The 21,904-nt window shown below is 52.8% G+C and overlaps 2 protein-coding genes across 6 annotated transcripts in view; one reads left to right on the forward strand and one right to left on the reverse strand.

Moving 5' to 3' along the window:
• Positions 1-1,963: 1,963 nt before the first annotated feature.
• On the reverse strand, positions 1,964-9,459 carry Tmem80 (transmembrane protein 80). 2 transcript variants are annotated; one of them, XM_048359453.1, is made up of 5 exons: positions 9,022-9,459; positions 5,302-5,321; positions 4,470-4,563; positions 4,099-4,191; positions 1,964-2,709 (listed from the first exon to the last, which is right to left on the reverse strand). In XM_048359453.1, the coding sequence occupies exons 1-5, from the start codon at positions 9,038-9,040 to the stop codon at positions 2,504-2,506; spliced, it is 432 nt and encodes a 143-aa protein (XP_048215410.1). In that variant the 5' UTR covers positions 9,041-9,459; the 3' UTR covers positions 1,964-2,503. The 2 variants fall into 2 exon arrangements, with proteins under 2 accessions (XP_048215410.1, XP_048215409.1); XM_048359452.1 differs by having other exon boundaries at positions 5,286-5,321.
• A 120-nt stretch (positions 9,460-9,579) lies between these two features.
• The window catches only part of Deaf1 (DEAF1 transcription factor), a 34,886-nt gene continuing 22,561 nt past the window's right edge, over positions 9,580-21,904 (forward strand). Inside the window, exons 1-7 of one of the 4 annotated variants that reach the window (XM_048359448.1) lie at positions 9,580-10,021; positions 12,251-12,348; positions 13,775-13,904; positions 14,398-14,544; positions 15,105-15,244; positions 16,630-16,695; positions 21,607-21,733. In XM_048359448.1, the coding sequence (XP_048215405.1) occupies positions 9,733-10,021; positions 12,251-12,348; positions 13,775-13,904; positions 14,398-14,544; positions 15,105-15,244; positions 16,630-16,695; positions 21,607-21,733 (997 nt within the window). In that variant the 5' untranslated portion in view covers positions 9,580-9,732. Of the gene's footprint in view, positions 10,022-10,822; positions 11,355-12,250; positions 12,349-13,774; positions 13,905-14,397; positions 14,545-15,104; positions 15,245-16,629; positions 16,696-21,606; positions 21,734-21,904 lie in introns of those variants that run through there. The other 3 variants (XM_048359447.1, XM_048359446.1, XM_048359450.1) reach the window with 3 other exon arrangements.

Consider the following 21,904-nt stretch of genomic DNA (forward strand, 5'->3'; position numbering starts at 1 on the left):
GACTCGATCCTGGGAAGCCAGGGCCCCGCCCCTGCCAGGGGCCCCCTGCGGCCCTGGGGCAGAGTATATCCCTCTCCCATCCCGTTTGGTGACCAGAACAATGGGGCTTCAGTCTCTGTGGAAGGAGACCCACAGTGGGGTTACCAAGCTGACCAGGTAAGGGGCCTCCTTGCCGGACCGAGTGCCCGAGCTGCTCCGCTCCGTACCTGGGCACCGCCCCCTGGGGCTGTCTGGAGAGAACTCTGCAGATCTCTAGGCACCCTGCCCACCCAGCTAGCCTAGGGTAGGAAGCCAAAGGCCCTGACCATCGTTTCGGGGTGGGGGACAGCGGACATAGGGGTGGCCTGGAAGGCATGGATGGTCCCCAGTGGCAGCCTCGGCCCGGCAGGGCCCAGGTGTGTGTGCTGGACGGGCACACAGCCCTTCCTGGGAAAGGGCCAGGCGGTACTGTCACCCGGCCTGCACGCTGGGATGCCAGGGGTGAGCCAGGTCCTCCGGGCTCAGCATTCGCCCCAGCCCAAGGCAGGCCTGGTTTCCTGGTTCACAGCCTTTTGCAGCTGATCTCACAGAACCTGCCCAGCCCTGCCCCATGTGTGACCCTGCCCAGGCCCGGCAGGTAGAGGCCAGGCACTCAGCTGTGAATAGGGAGGGGCAGGGGCACACCTGTGCCTTCGCTCCTCTGGGCAGGGCTAGGAATGGACAAAATGTGGAAACGTGCAATGGGCAGCTAGGGAGGGTCTCCTGGGGTCCTCCCTGGCGGTCACACATCGACTTTGGGCCCTCTGGAGCCATGGGGTCCCCTGAGGTATAGGCGACCACTGCCTTTGTGTAGACAGGGTGCCAAGGGCTTAAAGCCCAGATGAACTATGAAGGTGACGGGCTTGGTCGACAGAGGCCCTTGCCTGGTCTTCAGGACAGGCTGGTGACAGCAGCCCACCAAGTACCCAGGCTACAGAAATGCTAGTGAGGGCAATAGCCCCAGGTGGTCTGGGGCATGGACCCTTCCTACACGCCCCCTCTCCCCCCCCCCCCCCAGCTCTGCTGCCCAGCACAGGGAGTGGGAGGGCAGATCTTCAGGTCACATTCCCCATGGCCTCTGGGGGCTGCAGGTCAGTTAAGTCAGCTGAGGAGCCATGGGTGAGGACAGGCACCCAGAGATCACCCCTGGTCTCTGTGTGGGTCCTGGACATCCCGGCAGCCCTGCCTACAGAGGGGAGAGCTTCCAGCTGAGTGCAGGACAGGAGGGGAGGTGCGTTCCAGGATCAGGTAATGGCGGTGGAGGAGAAGGTGAACTCTTCTGTATCAGAGCCTATGGAAGGTAATAGCAGAGCACTTATGTAGCAAGTACAAAGCCCAGGACTGCAGGGTGGGGATAGTGCTGGTATAAGATCATTTATTTAAAATTAGACATTTGAACACAATATTCCAGACAGACACAACAGAAATTAAGGAATAATAAATAAATACAACAAAAGTATGTTTAGAGCCTGATACCAGTGGCTCAAAGCTGAGACCTGAGGATTCAAAGCCAGCCCAGGCAGGGAAAGTTAGTGGCACTCCTATTTCCAATTAACTGCTAAAAAGCCAGAGTTGGAGCTATGGCTCAAGTGGCAGAGCACCAGCCTTGAGTGAAAAAGCTAAGGGACAGTGCCTAAGCCCTGAGTTCAAGTACTGGTGTGCATCAGCATGCGCGCGCGCGCACACACACACACACACACACACACACACACTTTGCTTAGAGTTAGCCAGGCAGGATAGTTCATGCATGTAATCCCAGCCACTTGGGAGGAAGGAGGATTAAGTTTGAGGCCAGCCTGGGCAAAATTACTGAAATCTTATTGCAAAATAAAAACAAAGCAGGTATGGGGGTGCCACTCAAGCAGTAAGAGCTTGAACAGCCAGACAGGGTGCCCTGGTTGGGGCCAGGTGTAGCTGGCTCTCAGAACACGAATTAGGGCCAGCGTGGAAACTTGGGGTGCCAAGAACTTCTGTGTGAGAAAAACACATGGTGTCTGGCAGCCAGGGTTTCCCTGGGGAGCTGGCTGTGGAAGCGCTAGGGCGCTGTTTCTCTGTGGTGGTGACAGGGTGGAGCTGTACCCTTTTGGCAGACACCTCTGTGAAGGTCGCTGCCTCCTGCTAGACCCTGGGGGCAGCAGGGCACCACTGCAGGCAGGCCTCCAGTCATAGGGCCTGCGTGGGCACACCTGAGCTTGCCCTTCCCCACAATTAGCACCCCTGCACCCCTCACAGTGGCTGTGGTCAACGCTTCCGTCTCAGCAGTTTGTTTTTCCCTGGACTTAGATGGCTACCCCACCTACGAAGATTTGTAAGCCATCCCAAACAATCTACAAAGCCAGATGTGGAGGTCTGGCTCATGGGGTGGAGCGCCAGGCCCCGAGTTCAGACCTCACTTCTGACATTAAAAAAAATCAAAACCATTTACGGTCGGTAGGAAGGATGCTGGCTCTGCCCAGGGGGCTATGGAAGGGCCGTTCTGGCACATCTACCTGATGAAAGCCGCGACGGCCACCAGCTGCAAGGCGGCTTCCAGGCCGTTCAGGGCCAGGAGAGTAGTGCTGAGGACCGAGTCTGCCCATAGCACCAGGGTCTGCCAGAGCATGAAGTGGACAGAGAGGACGCTGCCTCCTGCCGTGAGGGCCAAGCTGGTGGCCAGCAGCACCTCCGCCTGCATCAGGTTGCCCTTTGTGCCTGGAGAGCAGAGCAAGCGGGTGAGGTGGGGGCTCAGGACATCCCCGGACTCCTGTGCAGCCTGGGCCTCGCCTTTGCAAAGGCCCAGTGTGAGCTGATGAGACTCGGGGAGTCTGCCTACCACAGCACCCCGGGACTGAGAGCACCCCCGGTTGAATCCCAGTCTCTGAAAGTTTGGTTTCTAAAATTATGGTCATCTGCTACCTTTTCCTAATTCCAAGCTGGATCAAAGGGATTTTGTTTAAGATTTCCAAAAATATTTTACTCTGGGCTAAGGCCATCTGGTTCTGGAAAATTTCATGAATACTTATAAAAACAAGACTGCACATTTTACAAACAAATGGGTCAGTCATGGAACATGCTGACTTGAAGTTGCCTGGGGTGGGCTGAGGGCCTGCGGCATGCCAAACTTGCAGGGGTGGTCCATGCTGACGGGCTCGAGGGGCAGGATCCTCTGCCCCACCCCTTGCCGTGTGGGCTCACGTTTTGTGGCTTGTACACCCCGTGGGCAGCACCATCTTGTGGGCAAACCATGAAAACTCCACACCACCCAGGCAGCAGACACCAGAAGCCTAACCCTGTCTTGGACGGATAGTGAGGCAATTCACTCTGGCCACTCTTGGAGTTGCAGGTCTGATAGCAAGAGAAGGGCAGAGGCCACCTTCTCCGTTTGCCTCCGTTTCCTCACCATCTACACAGTGGTGGAAGTGTGCTCTTAAGAGGCCAGAGGTCAGAGCCTGGAAGCAGTGTGCTGGCTCCTATTCCCGGTGTCAGGGCTATTCAGGGTATGAAAAACAGACATGCCAGTGACCAGGAACACAGCAGGGCAGCACCCCAGGCTGCAGGCAGTCTTGCCAGGGGATTTCCACGTTTTACTTCTGCACATGAGCTGAGTAGGAGAATACCCTCAAATGAACTGTGGGGCTAAAGAAAAAGGGAGTGGGCTTGTATCGGTCACTAGAGGTGGTGGCAGACATGACCGGAGCTGGACAGGAGAGGCTGGGCCCCTGTCCTGTGGTGATCTCACAAAATGCTCCACACCTTCTTCACCCCAGGCTGAGGCCAGCGAGAAGGAAGGTGGGCGCAGGGCAGTGTTCTGGGGCTCCAGCTCTGACACTCAGCCTGGGTTTCTGACTGTGCACTGTTGTGGAATATACTTCCAGACCTGAAGAGGCTGCTAGAGTCACCGGTCTCTGGGACAAAGCCTCTAAACAAGCAGTTAATACTTAATGACAGGGTAAGGTGATGCTGCAATGTACTTGGTGAAGCAGCTTGGATGAAAATGTCTCCAAGAACCATACTACAAAGAGATCAATATTTAAAGGTTTAGCACATTCAAGACAGCACCTTTGTGACCACAAACCCTGTATGGTTTCACAGCCAACTCACCCAGGTATAGCCGGGCTCCCTCCAGAATTCCCATCAGAAGTAACAGAGTCAGATCGAGGACCAGGCAGTTCCAGGGATAGCTGAAAACCTGACCTGGGAAAAGTCAGAGTCAGGTCAGCTTATGTGTCAGCAGGGGCTCCAGCAGCCTCCCTCACACTCACAACTTACTCTTTTTGTTGTGTGTGCCAGTCCTAGGGCCTGAGCGCTGTCCCTGGCTTCCTTTTGCTCAAGGCTAGCACTCTGCCACCTGAGCCACAGCGCCACTTCTGGCATTGTCTGCATGTGTGGTGCTGAGGAATCGAACCCAGGGCTTCATGCATGTTAGGCAAGCACTCTACCACTAAGCCACATTCCCAGCCCTCATTACTTACTCTTAGACAGGATCATCAGCAGTGTGGTGAGGAAATACAGGGCATTGTACAGTGCGCTGAGATGGAACAGCATTTGGAGAGGAACTGATGGGAGCTGGTGCATGGTCAAGGACCTTCGAGCTCAGCAGAATGGGGTGCACCTGCCTAGGCAGCCATGCCGGAGGGCCTGTGATTTTGCCACCTGTCCTATGACTGCAAACAATCAGACTGGCTTAGGCTCCAGCAGGTGAGCATCCACAGCCTCCCCATTTGGGGCTTCTATTGCTACCTGGACTCCTGGTGTGGGCATCCAAGGAGCTACAGGACAATGCTGGACCCTTCCCATCCTAGTGGACCAAGGTCTGAGCACCACCGTCCGGCTACAGCTAGGGCAGTGGGAACTTCCCAGGTAATGCCACTTTGTCACAAGTTGGTAAAAGAGGACCATTTTCATTTTCTTAAGATAAAATGTATTTTTCCCTGAGCCAGGGCGGAATACTTAAATCTCCAGTCGTGGTTTCCTGAGCTCCGTACGCTTTGTACACGTTTATGTAACTATGAGCCTAAGCCTGCCTAGAGCGAAAGCTTTTTCTCTTCCTGGCACCTGGCCAGGCAGGGAGATGAGGGGCCATCCTCACCGCACCCACTCAGCACCGGCCTGTGAAGGGAAACAGGCCTGAGCCTGGGGACGGCAGAGCCAGCATGCCAGGGAACTCTCCTCCCTCCTAAAAGGGCCCAGTCTGGAGTAAGGGAAATGTGAGGCAAGTGCGAACGGCACAAAAAGGCGACAATCCCGTTGTGGGCAGCCCTAGCCACAAGGCTCAGGAAGCAGGATGCATCTGTAGCAGGATACCACGTCCAAGGAGCCTCTCCCTAGAAAAGGAAGTCAGTGCCACCATCAGTAGCTGTTCTCCTTGGACCTCACTTTTAGAGACCTCACGTGCTGAGTGGGCCCCAGCTGGTCCTTGTCCCGTCGCTCACCTCTACCTTGGTCCCTTTGAGGAAGATATGACAACCTCTGACTTCGCATGCCCAAGCCTGGGAACAGATTGTACTCAGTGCAGTGAAGGAGTGGGGCGGAGGTGCAGCCCGGGTGCCTGTGGAGGCCAGGCTGGACAAGATGGGTGTGACCTGTGCCTCGGGAAGGCAGTGCCCAGAACCAAACCCAAGGGCAACTTCCTCACCTCGCGTGGTGCGGCACACTTTTCACACTGATGTCATTACATGGAGATACTGTTTTGTTATTAAATCTTTGGGGCTGGGAATGTGGCTTGGGGGTAGAGTGCTTGCCTAGCATGCACGAAGCCCTAGGTTTGATTCCTCAGTACCATATAAACAGAAAAATCCAGAAATTGTGCTGTGGCTCAAGAGGTAGAGTGCTAGCCTTGAGCAAAAGAAGCTCAGGCCTAGGCCCCGAGTTCAAGCCGCAGGACTGGCAAAAACAATCATTTTTCATAATTGATTACAGATATTTTTTCTTTCTGCTCAGGTTTTGTTCACTTCTCCACAATACCTCTCTGGAAAAATGTTTCCCTAAATTAGCTATCTCTTGAACCGTCTCCCACCTTGACACAGATGTGGCTTTCCCCTCATTTTGGGGCCCTAGGGGAGGTTGATTTCTGGAAACACTGGTCTCTTTGACTCTGGTTTTTGCCTATGAAGAGCTCCCTGGTGGAATGTGACCAGGGCCAGACCACCTGTCTGAAGCTCACAACAGATGCACATGTATAACAGGTACACGTTTCTACATGTGCATTCCACCCAGAAAAATTCAGAATTTGGCCAAAACCTTCTGTGAAAGAAGCTCAAGTCTACAACTGTCTGTTTTATTTTCTCTGTCAGGCAAGGAAAACCCAAGGCTTGGTAAGCTTCTGTAGGCTTTCTGACTTCATGGACAGTCTTGGACCATCTGTTCCAGAGCTGTGAACTCTTGTGTGGGTGAGAGCCATGAACTAATACACACAGGACTTTAGTGACAGGCTCTGGACCAGGCCCCTCGTGGGCACACTTGTGCGAACAGTAACCCAAGGGAACTACAGCTTGCTCTGCATTACATTTCAGCAGGGCATCCTAAACCTGATCCGTTCTTTTCCAGGCCCCAGCTAAACTAGGCCACCTAGATACCTGTCATTGAGTTGATTTCAGATTAATTGGGGATTTTCTCCCTGAAGATACTTTCCTTGTTACAGTATTAGGGCTTGAACTCAGGGCCTCATGCTTGAGCCACACTTCCACTCTGGCCTTTTTTTTTTTTAACCTAGTTAATTGGAGATAAGAGTCTCACTGACTTTTCTGCACATGCTTTGAACTTTTGTCCTCAGATCTCGGCCTCCTGAGTAGCTAGGGATTAGAGACATGACTTGTGTCTGTCTGTATGCCAGTACTGGGGCTTGAACTCACGCTGACACTCATATTTGAGCCAAAGCTCCAGTTGGTTTTTTGTTAGTTAATTGGAAACAGTATCTAGGGCTTGTTTTTTGTTTTTGTTGTTGTTATTGTTGGTAATGGGGCTTTAACTCTGGGCTTGGGCACTGTCCCTGAGCTTTTCTGCTCAAGGCTAGTGCTCTATGGAGCCACAGCTCCACCTCTAGTTTTCTGGTAGTTAATTAACTACCAAATCGGAGTCAGTCTCATGGACTTTCCAGCCAGGACTGGCTTTGAACCACCATCCTCAGATCTCAGTCTCCTGAATAACTAGGATTACAGAACTGAGCCTCTGGTACACACCCAGCCACATATTTTTCTTTTTTCGCCAGTCCTGGGGCTTGAACCCAGGGTGTGGGCACTGTTCCTGAGTTCTTTGGCTCAATGCTAGCACTCTACCACTTGAGCCACAGTGCCATTTCTGGCTTTTTCCGTTTATGTGGTACTGAAGAATCAAACCAAGGACTTCATGTAAGCTAGGCAAGCACTTTACCACTATGCCACATTCCCAGCCTCCAGATCTTTTTCTTAAAGGTCAACATTAAGACTGGGCACTAGTGGCTCATACCTATAATCCTAGCTACTCAGGCTGAGATCTGAGAATCTTGGTTCAAAGCCAGCCAGGGCAAGAAGATACTGTGAGACTCTCACAAAATCTCCAATTAACTACCAAAAAGCTAGAAGTGGAGCTGTGAATCAAGTGGTAGAGTCCTGGCCTTGAGCAAAAAAAGATCAGGGACAGAGCCCAGAGTTCAAGCTCTAGAACCAGCATATACATTTAAAAAAAAAAATGTTAACATTAGGGCTGGGATACAGTACAATGGTAAGGTGCTTGTCTAGATGCATGAGGTCCTGGTTTCCATCCCTTAGGTAAAAATACTCAAAAACCTCAAATGACATATAATATTTAAGTAATGTGAAAATGGCTATAATCACATATGCTTGTTCAAACACTTTAAGGCTCACAGGGACTTATTTTGACTGAAACCCGTTTTGGTTTTGTCAATGATTTGCTCTAATTCCTATCAGGCTACAGACGAATGGGAGGCAGTTCCACATGGAAGTAGACAGCTGTTTTCCTGACATGAGAGAGATCCTGTTGTGTACAAACTTAGCCTTTTTTTTTTTTTTTGGGAGTGCTAGAAATGATCAGGGCCTTGTCACCCTAGACAAGTGCTCTACCACTGAACCACACTGCTAGCTCTAAGTTTAATTGGTTTTCTTTTTTAGCAAATGAAAAGAATCCAATAAACCTAATTAACAGAGGACTTCCATGGATAGTTTGTGGATTTGGAACCCTCGCGTCCAGAGAGCTCTAAGAGAACAGACCAAGGGGAGGAGCTTTTGTAGGGTTGCCTACCTGGTGCCCTAGCGTATCACCGGACAAGGGATTTGAAAACTCGTTTTGTTTTTTTGTTTTTCTTGACCAAATGAATACTCCGTAGTAATTCCAAGACCCCCTTCCCATCAGGGATTTTTCATTTTCATCACAAAGGCCGTGCACAGGGAAACCGCAACTGGTTCTGACTGTCTGGTGGGTACTTCCAAACTACGTGGTGCCTCTCACCCGGGGAACACCTCCAAAAATGCATTTCACGAAGGAACTTTTGGAAGCCCCGCGGGATGGAGTGGAGGTGCTGCTGGATGGACGCGAGGATGCGTAGTAGGTCGTGGAGGGGGGAGGGGGGCGGGACCAGCTGTGAGCGGCTTCCAGCCGGGCTGCAGCCCACGGCGGTTTGTTTACTAACAGGCCCCGGGCCCCAGCGCTCTCCCGACCCCACAGCCCTCGGGCCCCCGGACCTGGGTCTCCCCGCCGCCCCCAACTCCAGGGTGTGCCGCCCGGGACCGAGCCTGGAGGCCGCCGGGGCGCCAGAGGCCTGCGCCGGGCACGTGCGGCAGTCGTGGCCCGGAGTCCCGCCGGGGGTACGAGGTGCTCGGGGCCCCGCCTGGGGGGGGCGGGCGGGCGCTCAGGGTCCCGGGGACCACGGCCACGGGACGGCGCCCGCGCCCCTCCCCGCCGCCGCGGCGGAGCCGGGCTCCGCCGTCCGCACCGCCGGGCCCGCCGGCGGAGAACGGCCGCGGCCGCCGCCCCGCGGGGCGCCAGCGACGACGTAGGGCGGCGCTGGCGCGGCCCGCCCGCCCGCCTCACCTGGGCCCGCGGGCGCCATCTTGCCGCCGCGCCGCCCGCGCTCCCGGCAGCCTCTCGGCCGCGCCCTCCCGCCATCTTCGCTCCTCCCGCGGCGCTCCGAGCCGACGTCCGCCCGGGGCCGAGGCCCGACTCGTCCGGCCGGCCGCGCTCGGGCGCTTCCGGGCCGGCGCAGCGGGAGCCGAGGGCCCGGAAGACGCGGTTCGGCAGCGCTCGGCAGAGTTCGGCTCGGCCTCGGGGAGGCTCGGCTCCCGTCGCCGACGGCGTCAGGCTCGGGCGGCCGGGCCGCGCCCGGGCCGAGTCCGGCTTCCGTCGGCCCGGAGCCCGCCAGCCCTTCCGGCCGGCGGCCGCGGCGGGCTCAGCCCGGGCGGGAGCGAGGAGGAAACGCCCGGAAGCCGCGCGCAGCCTCGGGGATCCTCGGGCGGACTCGGCTTCTGACTTCGGGCGGCTTCGGCCCGGCTCGGCTCCGGCCCCGACGTCGGCTCGGCCCGGCCCGCCTCGGCTCCTCCCGGCTCCGCTCGGCCCGGCCCGGCCCGCCTCGGCTCCGGCCCCGACGTCGGCCGGGCTCGGCCCGGCCCGTGGGCGACCGGCCGCCCCTTCCGCGTGGGCTCGGGCGGTGGCTTCGGCAGGCCTCGGCCCGGCTCGGGAGGCCTCTTCGGGCCCCGCTTCGGGCGGGCCCGGCCGGCGCCTTCGGGCGGGCTCGGCGGAGTCCGGATGGAGGACTCGGACTCGGCGGCCAAGCAGCTGGGCCTGGCCGAGGCGGCGGCGGTGGCGGCCGCGGCCGCTGTGGCGGCGGCGGCCGCGGCCGCGGCGGGAGGCGAGGCGGAGGAGCGGGGGCTGAGCCGGGCCTCGGACTCGGAGGAGGACGCGGACTCGGAGGCGGAGCGCGAGACGCGGCGGGTGACGGCCGTGGCGGTGATGGCGGCCGATCCCGGGCACATGGACATGAGCGCCGAGGCCCTGCCCGGCCCCGACGAGGCCGCCGCCGCCGCCGCCTTCGCAGGCAAGTGCGCCGAGCTCGCCGGCCTCGCGCGCTCCCCGTTCCCGCGCACCTGCCGTGGAGCCGGCCCGCGCCACAGGCCGGCCCCCGCCGCCTCGTGCACCTGCCCGCACCTGCCCCGCGCACCCTGCCCGCGCCATCCGCCCGGCCCCCTTCGGTTAGGAGCGCCGTGCATGTTGTGACTTCTCTGGGAGCCTCGCCACCGCTGCCTCCCGCCCTCCCAGCCCAAACCTCACCCCTCCTCGGAGCTGGTGGCCCCGGAGGGCGGCGCGTGCAGTGGACAGGAATGCCCCGCGTTCTAAAGACCAGGCCGGCCATGACCAGAGCATTGGGTGCAGCCTGGCAAGGCCGGCCACCTCCCAGTGGCAGTGACATCGCAGGCCAGCCCTGCCGTGTAGCGGCCCTCGAGTCCCCTGTGCATGTACGGACAGAGCTTGCTGGCCTCCACAGTCCCGAGTCCGTATTCCCGAGGTTGCTGATGTTGTGACGCACCGAGCACCCTGTTCTCAGGTTTTCTAGCATGTGGAGCACAGGCCGCGCGTCCTGGTAAAGGTGATGCCGGTGATACCGTGCCTGACTGTCGCCTGCAGCCACCCATGCCTGCATAACCTTCCTCAGTGCCCCACTGCTTCCCAACTGGGCCCATGAGTGTCCCAGGAGGACTCACAGTTGAGTGTTCACGCCCTTGTGGCAGCTTTGTCTGTCTGTCTTGTTGCAGCCTAACACTGCCAGCCTCCCACGCGGAACTCTGCAGGTTCCGGAACCCCATCCTGCGGTTGAGTACCTCAGAACTGGGGTGGAGGGCCAGCCAGGGTCCAGATCCGGCCTGGCCCGCACTCTCGCCCGACTGTGGCCTGTTAGGCTGCATGCAGAAGCATGGGGGAGCTTCGATTTCAGCCCTCTTCTTACACATAAACTCCAGAATTTGGAGCCTTGACATTTTGTCCTTTTTAGTACATTCTTTTTTTGAGTGCAGAAAAGATCAGGTGCCATCAGTCATAACATCAGAGAAGTACGTTTTTGCTGTTTGTCTTTTTTTTTCCTCTGCAGAATTTTATAGGTTTTTAAATTTTTATTTGTGTGTGTATGTGTGTGAGAGAGTAAGAGAGCGAGCCCATTTCACATTTTTCGTTGAGTTACTGAAGTCAGGTAGTTCCAGGTTTAAGTGACCCAGCAGGACAGACTGTCCATCCTTGGCCACAGCTGCTTGAGCTGTCTTTAGACAGCTATATGTTCAGACTTGGGTCCTTGGCTGTAGCCTGTGCTGAGTGCTGAGAGGAGAGGATGAATTAGCTGCAGCAGGCGTGGTCTGGCAGTGGAGGCAGAAGACTGGAAGGTACTGTGGGACAGTTCATTGGGTGTTGGGTTAGTGGGAGGGGCAGGAATCCAACCAGTATCTTTGAGCACAGGCTTATTCCAGAGACTTTCCTAGAATTCTGAGCAACAGCAGGACCTACTGCCTTTGTAGAAGCAGGGAAGGCCTTGCAAGGATACAGGATGCAGAGACAGGAGTGTGTGGCCTTTCTGGGTAACAGGCACGGCATGGCGCAGCAGACCTCTGTGAACCTGTTCTGTGTACAAATGTTGAATTGTAAGGGTGGGTGTGGTAGATCAGCCTGCTTCTCAGGAGAGTTACTGGGACAGTCAAGGATACTGCCACCAGCTGTGGGCACAGGGCTATGGTAGGTGACCTGTCAAGATGGCCTGAGTTGTAGCAATGGGAGGTCTAGGATGGAAGAAGCTAGACTTGAGTCCACTCTGGTTTGATGGGTGTAGAGGTGTTGGATCTGTGGGCCTCACAGCCTCAGAGCCTTTGTTCTTTCCTGGCTGTGAGGGGGCAGAGGGAGAAAGCTGGCATTTGTGGTATTTTTTTTATTGTAAAATTATATTTTTATTGTAAAATAATTCATTAGGGAAGAGTAGTTTTCCCCCTTCTCTTGGAGAGCCCGATGGTTCAGATTGGAATCAAAATGTTGGTAGCATTTTTACAAAAGGGTAGAAGTGGAACTGGGCCTCAAAGTGGTAGAGCACTAGCCTTGAGCAGAAGAACTCAGGGACAGCACCCAGGCCCTGAGTTCAAGCCCCATGGCTGAAAAATAAATACAAAAGGGCAAAGATGTCACAGTGGAGTACAAACAGCTGTGTGGGAGTGCTTTGTGGCTCCTACATGAGACCCTCTGCCTTTTGTGTTCTTTCTTTACCATGTGTAAAGTCAGGTTCCTTCTGTTGCAGAAGTGACCACAGTAACTGTGGCCAACGTTGGGTCCTCTGCAGACAACGTCTTCACAACGTCGGTGGCAAACGCGGCTTCGATCTCAGGACATGTACTGGTAAGGTGCTGTCCGGGTCCAGTCCAGGGCGGTTGGCCCCGCCCTTAGCACTGTAGGCTTCCTTATGCAGCTGCAGGAAGCATTTCTACTCCTTAAAGACCATTTCAGGATCTAGTGGGCAGGAGCATCTGCTCTGTTTAGGTGGGGTGGAGGGTGTGTGGGCCTTCCTGTTCTCAGGAGCCCTGGGACTGTGCTGGACAGGAGAGATCAGAAAAAAGTAAGTTTCCTGTGGCATGCCAGACAGCAGTTCCAGACATGGGTTTTATCCTTTTGTCCTCACTGTGCTTTACCATGAGGATGGTGCAGAGTAAACCTGGTCCCTGGGAAGTTACAGGGAGACAGGAGAGCTGTTGGGGGGCAGTCAGATTGAGCTCATCCTCAACAAATGGCCTTCTAGAGTGCATCTGGCACAGGCTGCTCTCTACCCAAAGTTGCTCTGCCAGTGGCTGGTGCTGCCTGACATTTTCACACACTCTGTAAACACACAAAGAGTCCCATGCCTTGCCTGGCTCAGTTCTCCTAGGCTTACAGTTCCGCTAGTCCATTACCACCGCCACCCCTACCCCCATACACTGTTGCAGGCCTTCCTGCCAGTCACAGTTCAAATGGCTTCTGTGACCCAATGCAGAAGTCGTTTGCAGTCCTATCACATTAGCCTGCTTTCTATTTGATACTTGGTATCAACAGACAAGCTAGTGGGTATATGTCCTAGAAAGTTGCTATGTGTGTAGGCACATTTATGTTTTTTCTTTTTCTTTTTTTTTTTGGCCAGTCCTGGGCCTTGGACTCAGGGCCTGAGCACTGTCCCTGGCTTCCTTTTGCTCAAGGCTAGCACTCTGCCACTTGAGCCACAGCGCCCCTTCTGGCCGTTTTCTGTATATGTGGTGCTGGGGAATCGAACCCAGGGCTTCATGTATACGAGGCAACCTCTCTTGCCACTAGGCTATATCCCCAGCCCGCATTTATGTTTTTTCTTTGACAAATCAGCAGCCACTTTGTTTTGTTTTGTTTCTGTTGCCAGTCCTGGGGTGTGGACTCAGGGCCTGAGCACTGTCCCTGGCTTCTTTTTGCTCAAGGCTAGTACTCTACCTCTTGAGCCACAGCGCCACTTCCGGCTTTTTCCTATATATGTGGTGCTGGGGAATAGAACCCAGGGCTTCATGTATACGAGGCAAGCACTCTACCACTAGGCCACATCCCCAGCCCCGCTCAGCAGCCACTTTGGTCAAGGGCCACAGGGCTTTTCTTTGTTTTGGTTCTGTCTTTACGTCTCTTGAGAACATATCTGGAGATGGTGTGGGGGTCCTGGCTTAACATCTCTGGTTATAAAAGGCACGAGCCTTGCTCTAGGGTCACATCCCATTGGGCTGAGTGACATGCCTCCTGATATCCGGGAGTTGACCAACGGAGATATCCTTCCTTCTAGTCTGGTAGGACAGCTCTTCAGATTGGGGACAGCCTGAATACGGAGAAAGCCACGTTGATCGTTGTCCACACAGATGGGAGCATTGTGGAGACGACTGGGCTGAAGGGTCCAGCAGCCCCGCTCACCCCAGGTACCAGCAGCATCTGCTCCCCCAGGCCGCCTGGAGCTTAATTGTTTTTGTCAGCCAGTGGGGCTTGAACTGAGGGCCTGGGCACTGTCCCTGAGCTCTTTTGCTCAAGGTTAGCACTGCCACTTTGAGCCACAGCTCCACTTTCAGTTTTCTGGTGGTTAATTGGAGATAAGAGTCTCATGGACTTAGTTGTCTGGTCTGGTTTCGAGCCGTGATCCTCAGATCTCAGCCTCCTGAGTAGTTAGTATTATAGGTATAAGCCATCAGCACCAGGCTGCTTATTTGTTTTTGTAGTAAATTTGGAAACCAAATATTGACTTAAGTAGCCAGGGAGGAGTTTTCCAGTCGGAGAGAGCGTTACCCACCGGGAAGGGGTGGTGACATTGTGCTGAGCCATCCACATACCTGGAAGAAAGGAGGGTGGAAATGAGCAGAGCCTCCTGGTTGCTCTGCTTGCAGGGACTTCTGGTCCTCACAGCCTTTCTTTGTGCAGGTCCTCAGTCTCCTCCAACTCCGTTGGCACCCGGCCAGGAGAAAGGTGGCACCAAGTACAACTGGGACCCCTCGGTGTATGACAGTGAGCTGCCAGTGCGCTGCCGGAACATCAGCGGCACGCTCTACAAGAGCAGGCTTGGCTCAGGTAAGGCTGCTGCCCAGCTGCCCATTCTGACTCAGGCTTCTGTCTTCATGTGACCCCATCAGGAAACTGGGGCCAAGGAGCCCACAAACGTGCTAAAGAGGTGGAACTGTGAGTGACACCTAAAGCCCAGGCCGTGGAGGACCTTGGGCAGGGATGGACCTGAGGGTGAATTCTGCGTCATGGTGGCTCTGACTCAGTAGAGAAAGTAGGAGAAAGGTAGAGTGGGGCATGTTTCCCAAGAGTGAGAACCCAGTGACAACCCAGGTGAAAAGGGATTGAGGGGAGTGGATAGCCAGTGGGGCTGTGGTAGAACTGGTGCCAACTGTGGACAGTGGCTGGAGCAGCCAGAGAGGCAGGTAGAGAGACAATCTGCAAGTGGGGCGGGAGTGACTTGCCTTAGGCAGTCTGTGGGGTGACTTTGGTGTGGGTGAGATTAGAGGTCACGTAGGACAAGGCGCAGCCAGGAAGGAAGTAGAGAAGGAGAAAAAGTAAAGGAAGGAGCAGTGTCAGCCAGCTGTCAGCCATCAATGGGCTGTGTGATGGGTTCACTTTCATTTCAGGCGGCCGGGGCCGATGCATCAAACAGGGGGAGAACTGGTATAGCCCAACGGAGTTTGAGGCCATGGCAGGACGAGCCAGCAGCAAAGACTGGAAGAGAAGTATTCGCTATGCAGGCAGACCTCTGCAGTGCCTCATTCAGGTACAGCCCATGGGCGGTCCTCCAGTAGCCTCAGGACTGACAGAAGCCATCAAGGCCCTGCCAGTGGGAGGAGTACAGGCTGTGGTACCAGGCAGGGTCTGTGTGTGGTCATGAGTGCGTTACTTGTCTTCCTGATCTTTCCAGTGGGGTGTGTGTGTGTGTGTGTGTGTGTGTGTGTGTGTGTGTGTGTGTGTGTGTGTGTGTATGTGTACAGGTATCCCCTAGAGGATTGCTAATGGAAGTACATCATGAGGCTCAGGAAAAGGAAATGGTAGACACAGAATAGAGGCAGCAAAGCCAGGGTGACAGCTCCCCGCTGATTGCCTGTGACTGTAAGATGGTTGTCTTCTCTGCTCTACTTTACTCTGAAGAAAGAGGACTTCTTCTTTTTCTTCCAGTTGTTATAAAGGTGATATGCAGAGGGGTTACAGTTACATAAGTCAGGTAAAGAGTACATTTCTTTGTGGACCTTGATATCCCTTCTCTCAATAACTCCTAGATTTTTCCTCCTATTCCTGCCCACAAGTTGAATAGTTCATTTTCTTTTCTTCTTTCAATTTTAATTTTTTATTGTTATTATAAAAGTGATATAAAGAAGGGTTACACTTTCATAAGTCAGTAAGAGTACATTTCTATTTGGACAATGTCACCTTTTCCCAGTTTTTCCCTCCTATCCCCACCCACAAGTTGTATAGTTCATTTGCAACATATTTAGAGAGTACTACTACTGCACTTACTTAGCTTTTTTTTTTTTTTTGCCAGTCCTGGGGCTTGGACTTAGGGCCTGAGCACTGTCCCTGGCTTCCTTTTGCTCAAGGCCAGCACTCTGCCACTTGAGCCATAGCGCCACTTCTGGCTGTTTTCTTATATGTGGTGCTGGGGAATAGAACCCAGGGCTTCATGTATATGAGGCAAGCACTCTTGCTGCTAGGCCATATCCCCAGCCTTATTTACCTTTTGTCTCTCCATTTTTGTGCCCCTCCCTTTGCTCTCCCAAAGTCAGATAACTGAACAAACAAGACTAAAAGAAAAGAGAAGAAAAACAGCAATGAAGAAAAAAAAAACCTTGTTTCCATTTCCTAGAGTTCATTTTGATAAATATTATTTTATATGATCAGATGCACATAGGCAATGTTCTCTCCTAAGAAAGAGGACTTCTTATTCCTGTTCCAGGTCGGCTCCTGGCATGGCTGGTGGAGTCTTCTGTTCCCAGAAGGCTTTAGGAGAGCCCACCACTGTAAAGATGTAGTAGCTTCAGGAATGGTGACATTTCATGTCTAGTATGTTTGAGTGGTAAATGCCCATGGAGCTAATTGCAGTCTAGTGATGAGCAGCTTACACAGGAGCAGACTTTCTAACTTAGCTGGATACCTTCTGCATTTTAGGATGGCATTTTAAACCCTCATGCTGCCTCATGTACCTGTGCCGCTTGCTGTGATGATATGACCCTGGTAAGTCATTGTGCGGTGTGGGATAAAGATGTGTGGGTAGACTGTCCAGCCTGTCTCACCTCTTGTCCGATGACTCTGTTGCCCTCTGCCTGGGGAGATTCTATCCCTCCTTCATAGGTGCTTTTGTCACTGGTGCCTCAGCATAACCCTAATCACTGTGTCTGCATGGGGTACAAAGGTAGCTCCAGAGAGGTCCAGGATCTAAAATGATGAAGGCCATGGAGCCCCAAGGTCAGCCCCAGAACCAGCACAGTATGTGCAGTACGCGTACCAGTACTGGGGTTTAAACTCAGAGCTTTCTTCTCTTTTTGTCAGTCATGGGGCTTAAACTCCAGGCCTGGGCGCCATTCTTGAGCTCTTCAGCTCAAGGGTAGTACTCTGCCACTTGAGCCACAGCACCACTTCTGGTCTTGTGGTAGCTAATTGGAGATAAGAGTCTCATGGACTTTACTGCCCAGGATGGCTTTGAACCAGGAGTCTTCAGATCTCAGCCTCCTAAGTAGCTAGTATTACCAGTGTGAGCCACTGGTATCTGGCTATGCCAGCTTTTCCTGTTGAGATAGTCTTGTAAACTTTTTCCTGGGCTGCCTTGGAATGCCTAGTCTCCTGATTTCTACCTCCCAGGTAGCTAGGATTATAGTAGCTAAGATCAGTGTCCAAAGAAATGCCAAAATAGTTTTGAAAAAAATCTAAAATTGTAAAATCACAATCCAGGGATTTGAAATTTCCTGTCAGGGCTGGGAATAGGGCCTAGTGGCAAGAGCGCTTGCCTGGAATACATGAAACCCTGGGTTCGATTCCCCAGCACCACATATACAGAAAATGGCCAGAAGGGGCGCTGTGGCTCAAGTGGCAGAGTGCTAGCTAGCCTTGAGCAAAAAGAAGCCAGGGACAGCGCTCAGGCCCTGAGTCCAAGGCCCAGGACTGGCAAAAAATAAATAATAATAATAAAAAAAACACAAAAAACTTCCTGTCATTACAGTAATCAGGACAGTGTGATACCCACGGGGGAGACCCAAAGGATGTAAAGAAAAGGGTCAGAGCCCACGTACTCACAGAAGTCTTAGCAAGCAGTATTGGTACCTCTATGCTATCTATAGGTAAGGACTGAGCTTTGGCCCAAACTTCACTCGTTGCACAAGCACTTTAAATTGGATCAAAGCTCCAAACATAAGAGGAAAAGTTACAACAGTTCTAGATGGACTAGACCCAGAGGATTTTGTTGTGGTTGTTTTTTTTTTTTGCCAATCCTGGGGCTTGAACTCAGGGCCTGAGCACTGTTCCTGAGCTTCCTTCTGCTCAAGGCTAGCACTCTACCACTTGAGCCACCGTGCCACTTGTGGCCTTTTCTGTTTATGTGGTGCTGAGGAATCAAAGCCAGGGCTTCATGCATGCTAGGTAAGCACTCTACCACTAAGCCACATTCCCAGCCACCTGTTCTGGTTTTTAAGAAGAAATTAAGATGTACAGAGAAGTAGGAAGCATGTACCATGAATAACAGAAGAGGCTCGGGTACAGCCTAAGAGGCCAAGGTACAGGGTTTAGCTGACAAAGGCTTCAAGAAAATTTCTAGATGTGTTCAAGGAATCACTACAAGAACGAGAGAGAGTAGGATGTAGGAGTGCATGCCTATAATCTAGCTACTTGGGAAGCTGAGGCAGGAGGAATTTGAGTTTCAGACTTACCTGTGCAACTTAGACCCTGTTTGAAAGAGCTAGAGGGTAGCTCAACAGGCAAGAAGGCTTAGCACACAGGAGACACCCTGGATTCAATTCCTAGTACTGGAAAAAACAAAAAGGAGCTGGGTGCTGGTGGCTTAAGCTTTTTTTTTTTTTGGCCAGTCCTGGGCCTTGGACTCAGGGCCTGAGCACTGTCCCTGGCTTCTTCCCGCTCAAGGCTAGCACTCTGCCACTTGAGCCACAGCCCCTTCTGGCCGTTTTCTGTATATGTGGTGCTGGGGAATCAAACCTAGGGCCTCGTGTATCCGAGGCAGGCACTCTTGCCACTAGGCTATATCCCCAGCCCTGGCTTAAGCTTTTAATCCTATCTACACAGGAGGCTGAGATCTGAGGAGCAGGAGGCTGAGATCTGAGGATCGTGATTCAAAGCCAATCGGGGCAGAAAAGTCCATGATATATCTCCAATAAACTGCTTAGAAAAAGCCAAAAGTGGAGCTGTGGTTCAAGAGGTAGAGTGGGGCTGGGAATATGGCCTAGTGGCAACAGCGCTTGCCTCGTACACATTAAGCCCTGGGTTCAATTCTTCAGCACCACATATATGGAAAATGGCCAGGAGTGGTGCTGTGGCTCAAGTAGCAGAGTGCTAGCCTTGAGCAAAAAGAAGCCAGAGAACTCGAACAAATAATGTTGAGTGAGACAAGCCTAGAACACAGAAAACAAAGGGGCATGATCTCCCTGATATATGACTGTTAACAAAGGGAGACGGAGAGACAGTAGAGACCAAGTCTGTGAATACTGTATATGTTCTTGATACATTGTATATTGCATATATGTCAACCTGACCTAGACAAGGGATAGAAAAACAGGTTGTAAGATATCATAAGAAATGTACACACTGCCCTACTATGTAACTGCACCCTCTTTGCACAACACCTTGTAAAAAAATTTATGTCCAATTAATAAAAAAAAAAAAAAAAAAAAAGAAGCCAGAGACAGTGCTCAGGCCCTGAGTTCAAGGCTCTGGACTGGCAAAAAAAAAAAAAAAGAGAGAGAGAGAAGAGTGAGAGAGAGAGAGTGTGTGTTATCCTTGAGCACAAAGAGGCTCAGGGACAGCACCCGGGCCCTGAGTTCAAGACCCAAAACCTGCTGGGAAAAAAAAAAAGGAAAAGAAAGTGAGGGAGAAGGGCCTGGGAATGTGGCTCAGTGGCAGAGTGTTTGCCTAGCATGCGTGAAGCCCTGGGTTCGATTCCTCCATACCACATAAACAGAAAAGGCCAGAAGTGGTGCTGTGGCTCAACTGGTAAGGGTGCTAGCATGCTAGCCTTGAGCAAAAGAAGTTCAGGGACAGCACCCAGGCCCTGAGTTCAAGCATCAGGGATGGAAAAAAAATAAAATAAGAAAGAAAGGAAGATCAATAGGGATAAGAAGAAAAGGAAATTAAGATAGTAATGTCTCAGGAAGGGAGATGATAAGGAGACAAATAATTCTAAAAAGATAAGTCAGCCAGGTGCTAGTGGCTCATACCTCTAATCTCAGGCGGTTGAAATCTGAGGATCATGGCTCAAAGCCAGTCTAGGCAAGAAAGTCTGTGAGACCCTGATCTCTACTAAAATTACCAAAAAAGAAAAGGAAAGAAAGAAAGGGGGGAAAAAAGCTAGAAGTGAATGGAGCTATGGCTCAAGCAGTAGACTGCTAGCTTTCAGCAAAAGAAACTCAGTCACATGTGCACGTATGCATGTTGCACATGTATACACGTTGTGCACAAATGCATGTTGCGTGCGCGCACACACACAGATCAAAGCATGCCTGGTACAGTAAGCACACATCTATACTTCTATCTGAGAGACAAGAGATGGTGAGTGTCATTTGAGGCCAGCCCTTCCAAAAAGCTAGAAGGGCTGAGGTATAATGTAAGTGATGGAGTCCCTCCATAGTAAATACAAGCCTCTGAGTTTAAAACCCAGTACTAAAAACACTAACAAAACATGAAGAGAGAGGAAGGGAGAGAGAGAGAGGGTGGGAAGGAGGAAGCATTGGTTGGGCATTGGTGCTTTGAACCCAGTCTGGATTAATAAACCAGTAAGACTCTTTCATCAGTCATGGGGCTTGAACTCAGGGCTTGGGAGCTTTCCCTGAGTTGTTTTTTGTTTTTGTTTTGGCCAGTCCTGGGGCTTGGACTCAGGGCCTGAGCACTGTCCCTGGCTTCTTTTTTGCTCAAGGCTAGCACTCTGCCACTTGAGCCACAGCGCCACTTCTGGCCATTTTTTTTTGTATATGTGGTGCTGGGGAATTGAACACAGGGCCTCACGTATACGAGGCAAGCACTCTTGCCACTAGGCCATATCCCCAGCCTGTCCCTGAGTTTTTTCACTCAAGGCTAGTGCTCTACCACTTTGAACCAAAGTGCCACTTCTGGTTTTCTGGTGGTTAATTGGAGTTAAAAGTCATGGACTTTTTTGCCTGGGCTGGCTTCATACTGCGATCCTCAGATCTCAGCCTATTGAGTAGCTAGGGTTACAGGGGTAAGCCACCAAAGCCTGGCCAGTAAGACTCTTATCTCCAAATAACTAGCAAAAAACCTACAAGTAGAGGTGTAGCCTAAGTGTTAAGAGTACTATCCAGCTGTGAATGAAAAGCCAAGTGAGAGAGAGAAGCTCTGAGTTCAAGCCCCCTTACCCTCCCCCCACACACCTTACAATTGAAAGGCTGGGCTTGTCAAAGGACTGGGGCACGGTTCAAGTGTTAGAGAGTGCCTTCCTGGCAGTGACAGAGTTCAGACCCCAGTACCTCCAAGTTAGATGCCGCAGAAGTCGTGTGGAGTCCCTGCATGCTGGACTTGTGTGAGTCCCACAGTGCATTGGGAGGAGCTCTGTGTCCTGTGTCTGGACAGGGAGGGAGGGTTTTTTTCTGCTACTTGGTCTTCCTGAGGTGTCTTCTGACCGAGCTCTGGGTGATGGGCATCACTGCCTGCTGTGACCTAGGGATGTGGTTTTCTCATTCTCCACTGGGTTCCACTTCTTCCCTTCTAGGAATTCCTAAGGCCCCATGTGCTGTCTTGCCTGGCAGTAGTACTCATAGTTGCTTTGGAAAGCATTCTCTCTTTGAGGGGCAGAAGAGGGGGGGCAGGAGTGGGCTTCCCCTCAGGAGAATGTGCTTGATAAGGAGTTGAACACACACCCTGTGCTGTCCCAAGTATTGATTGCCATTGGCCAACGTTGCCTTTCTCCCTCAGAGTGGTCCAGTGAGGCTTTTTGTTCCTTACAAAAGGCGCAAGAAGGAGAATGAACTGCCCACAGCTCCAATGAAGAAAGAGCCCCCCAAGAACATCACTCTGCTTCCAGCTACCGCAGCTACCACCTGTGAGTATCACTGAAACCACCACGCTACTGAGGGGAGTCTTGTTTACTCTGCTGTAGCTTGTCTGACACATGTGCTTTAGAACTAGAGAGGTGGCTAGCACCCTGTGCTATGGTCTTTACTGTGGCTGCCATGGGTAAGTGGATACCCTTGCTTCCTTCCCTGGCTGCTCC

The sequence above is a fragment of the Perognathus longimembris genome, chromosome 13 (assembly GCF_023159225.1).
Source record: "Perognathus longimembris pacificus isolate PPM17 chromosome 13, ASM2315922v1, whole genome shotgun sequence".
Classification (NCBI taxonomy): Eukaryota; Metazoa; Chordata; class Mammalia; order Rodentia; family Heteromyidae; genus Perognathus; species Perognathus longimembris.

Coding starts and splice junctions, on each gene's coding strand:
- Tmem80 (XM_048359452.1), bottom strand. CDS start 9,096: ATGGCGGGAGGGCGCGGCCGAGAGGCTGCCGGGAGCGCGGGCGGCGCG. Junction 4,564..5,285: donor CGTGGTATCCTGCTACAGAT/GCATCCTGCTTC, acceptor ACCATGCACCAG/CTCCCATCAGTTCCTCTCCA. Junction 2,710..4,098: donor GGGAGCCCGGCTATACCTGG/GTGAGTTGGCTG, acceptor TCTGCTCTCCAG/GCACAAAGGGCAACCTGATG.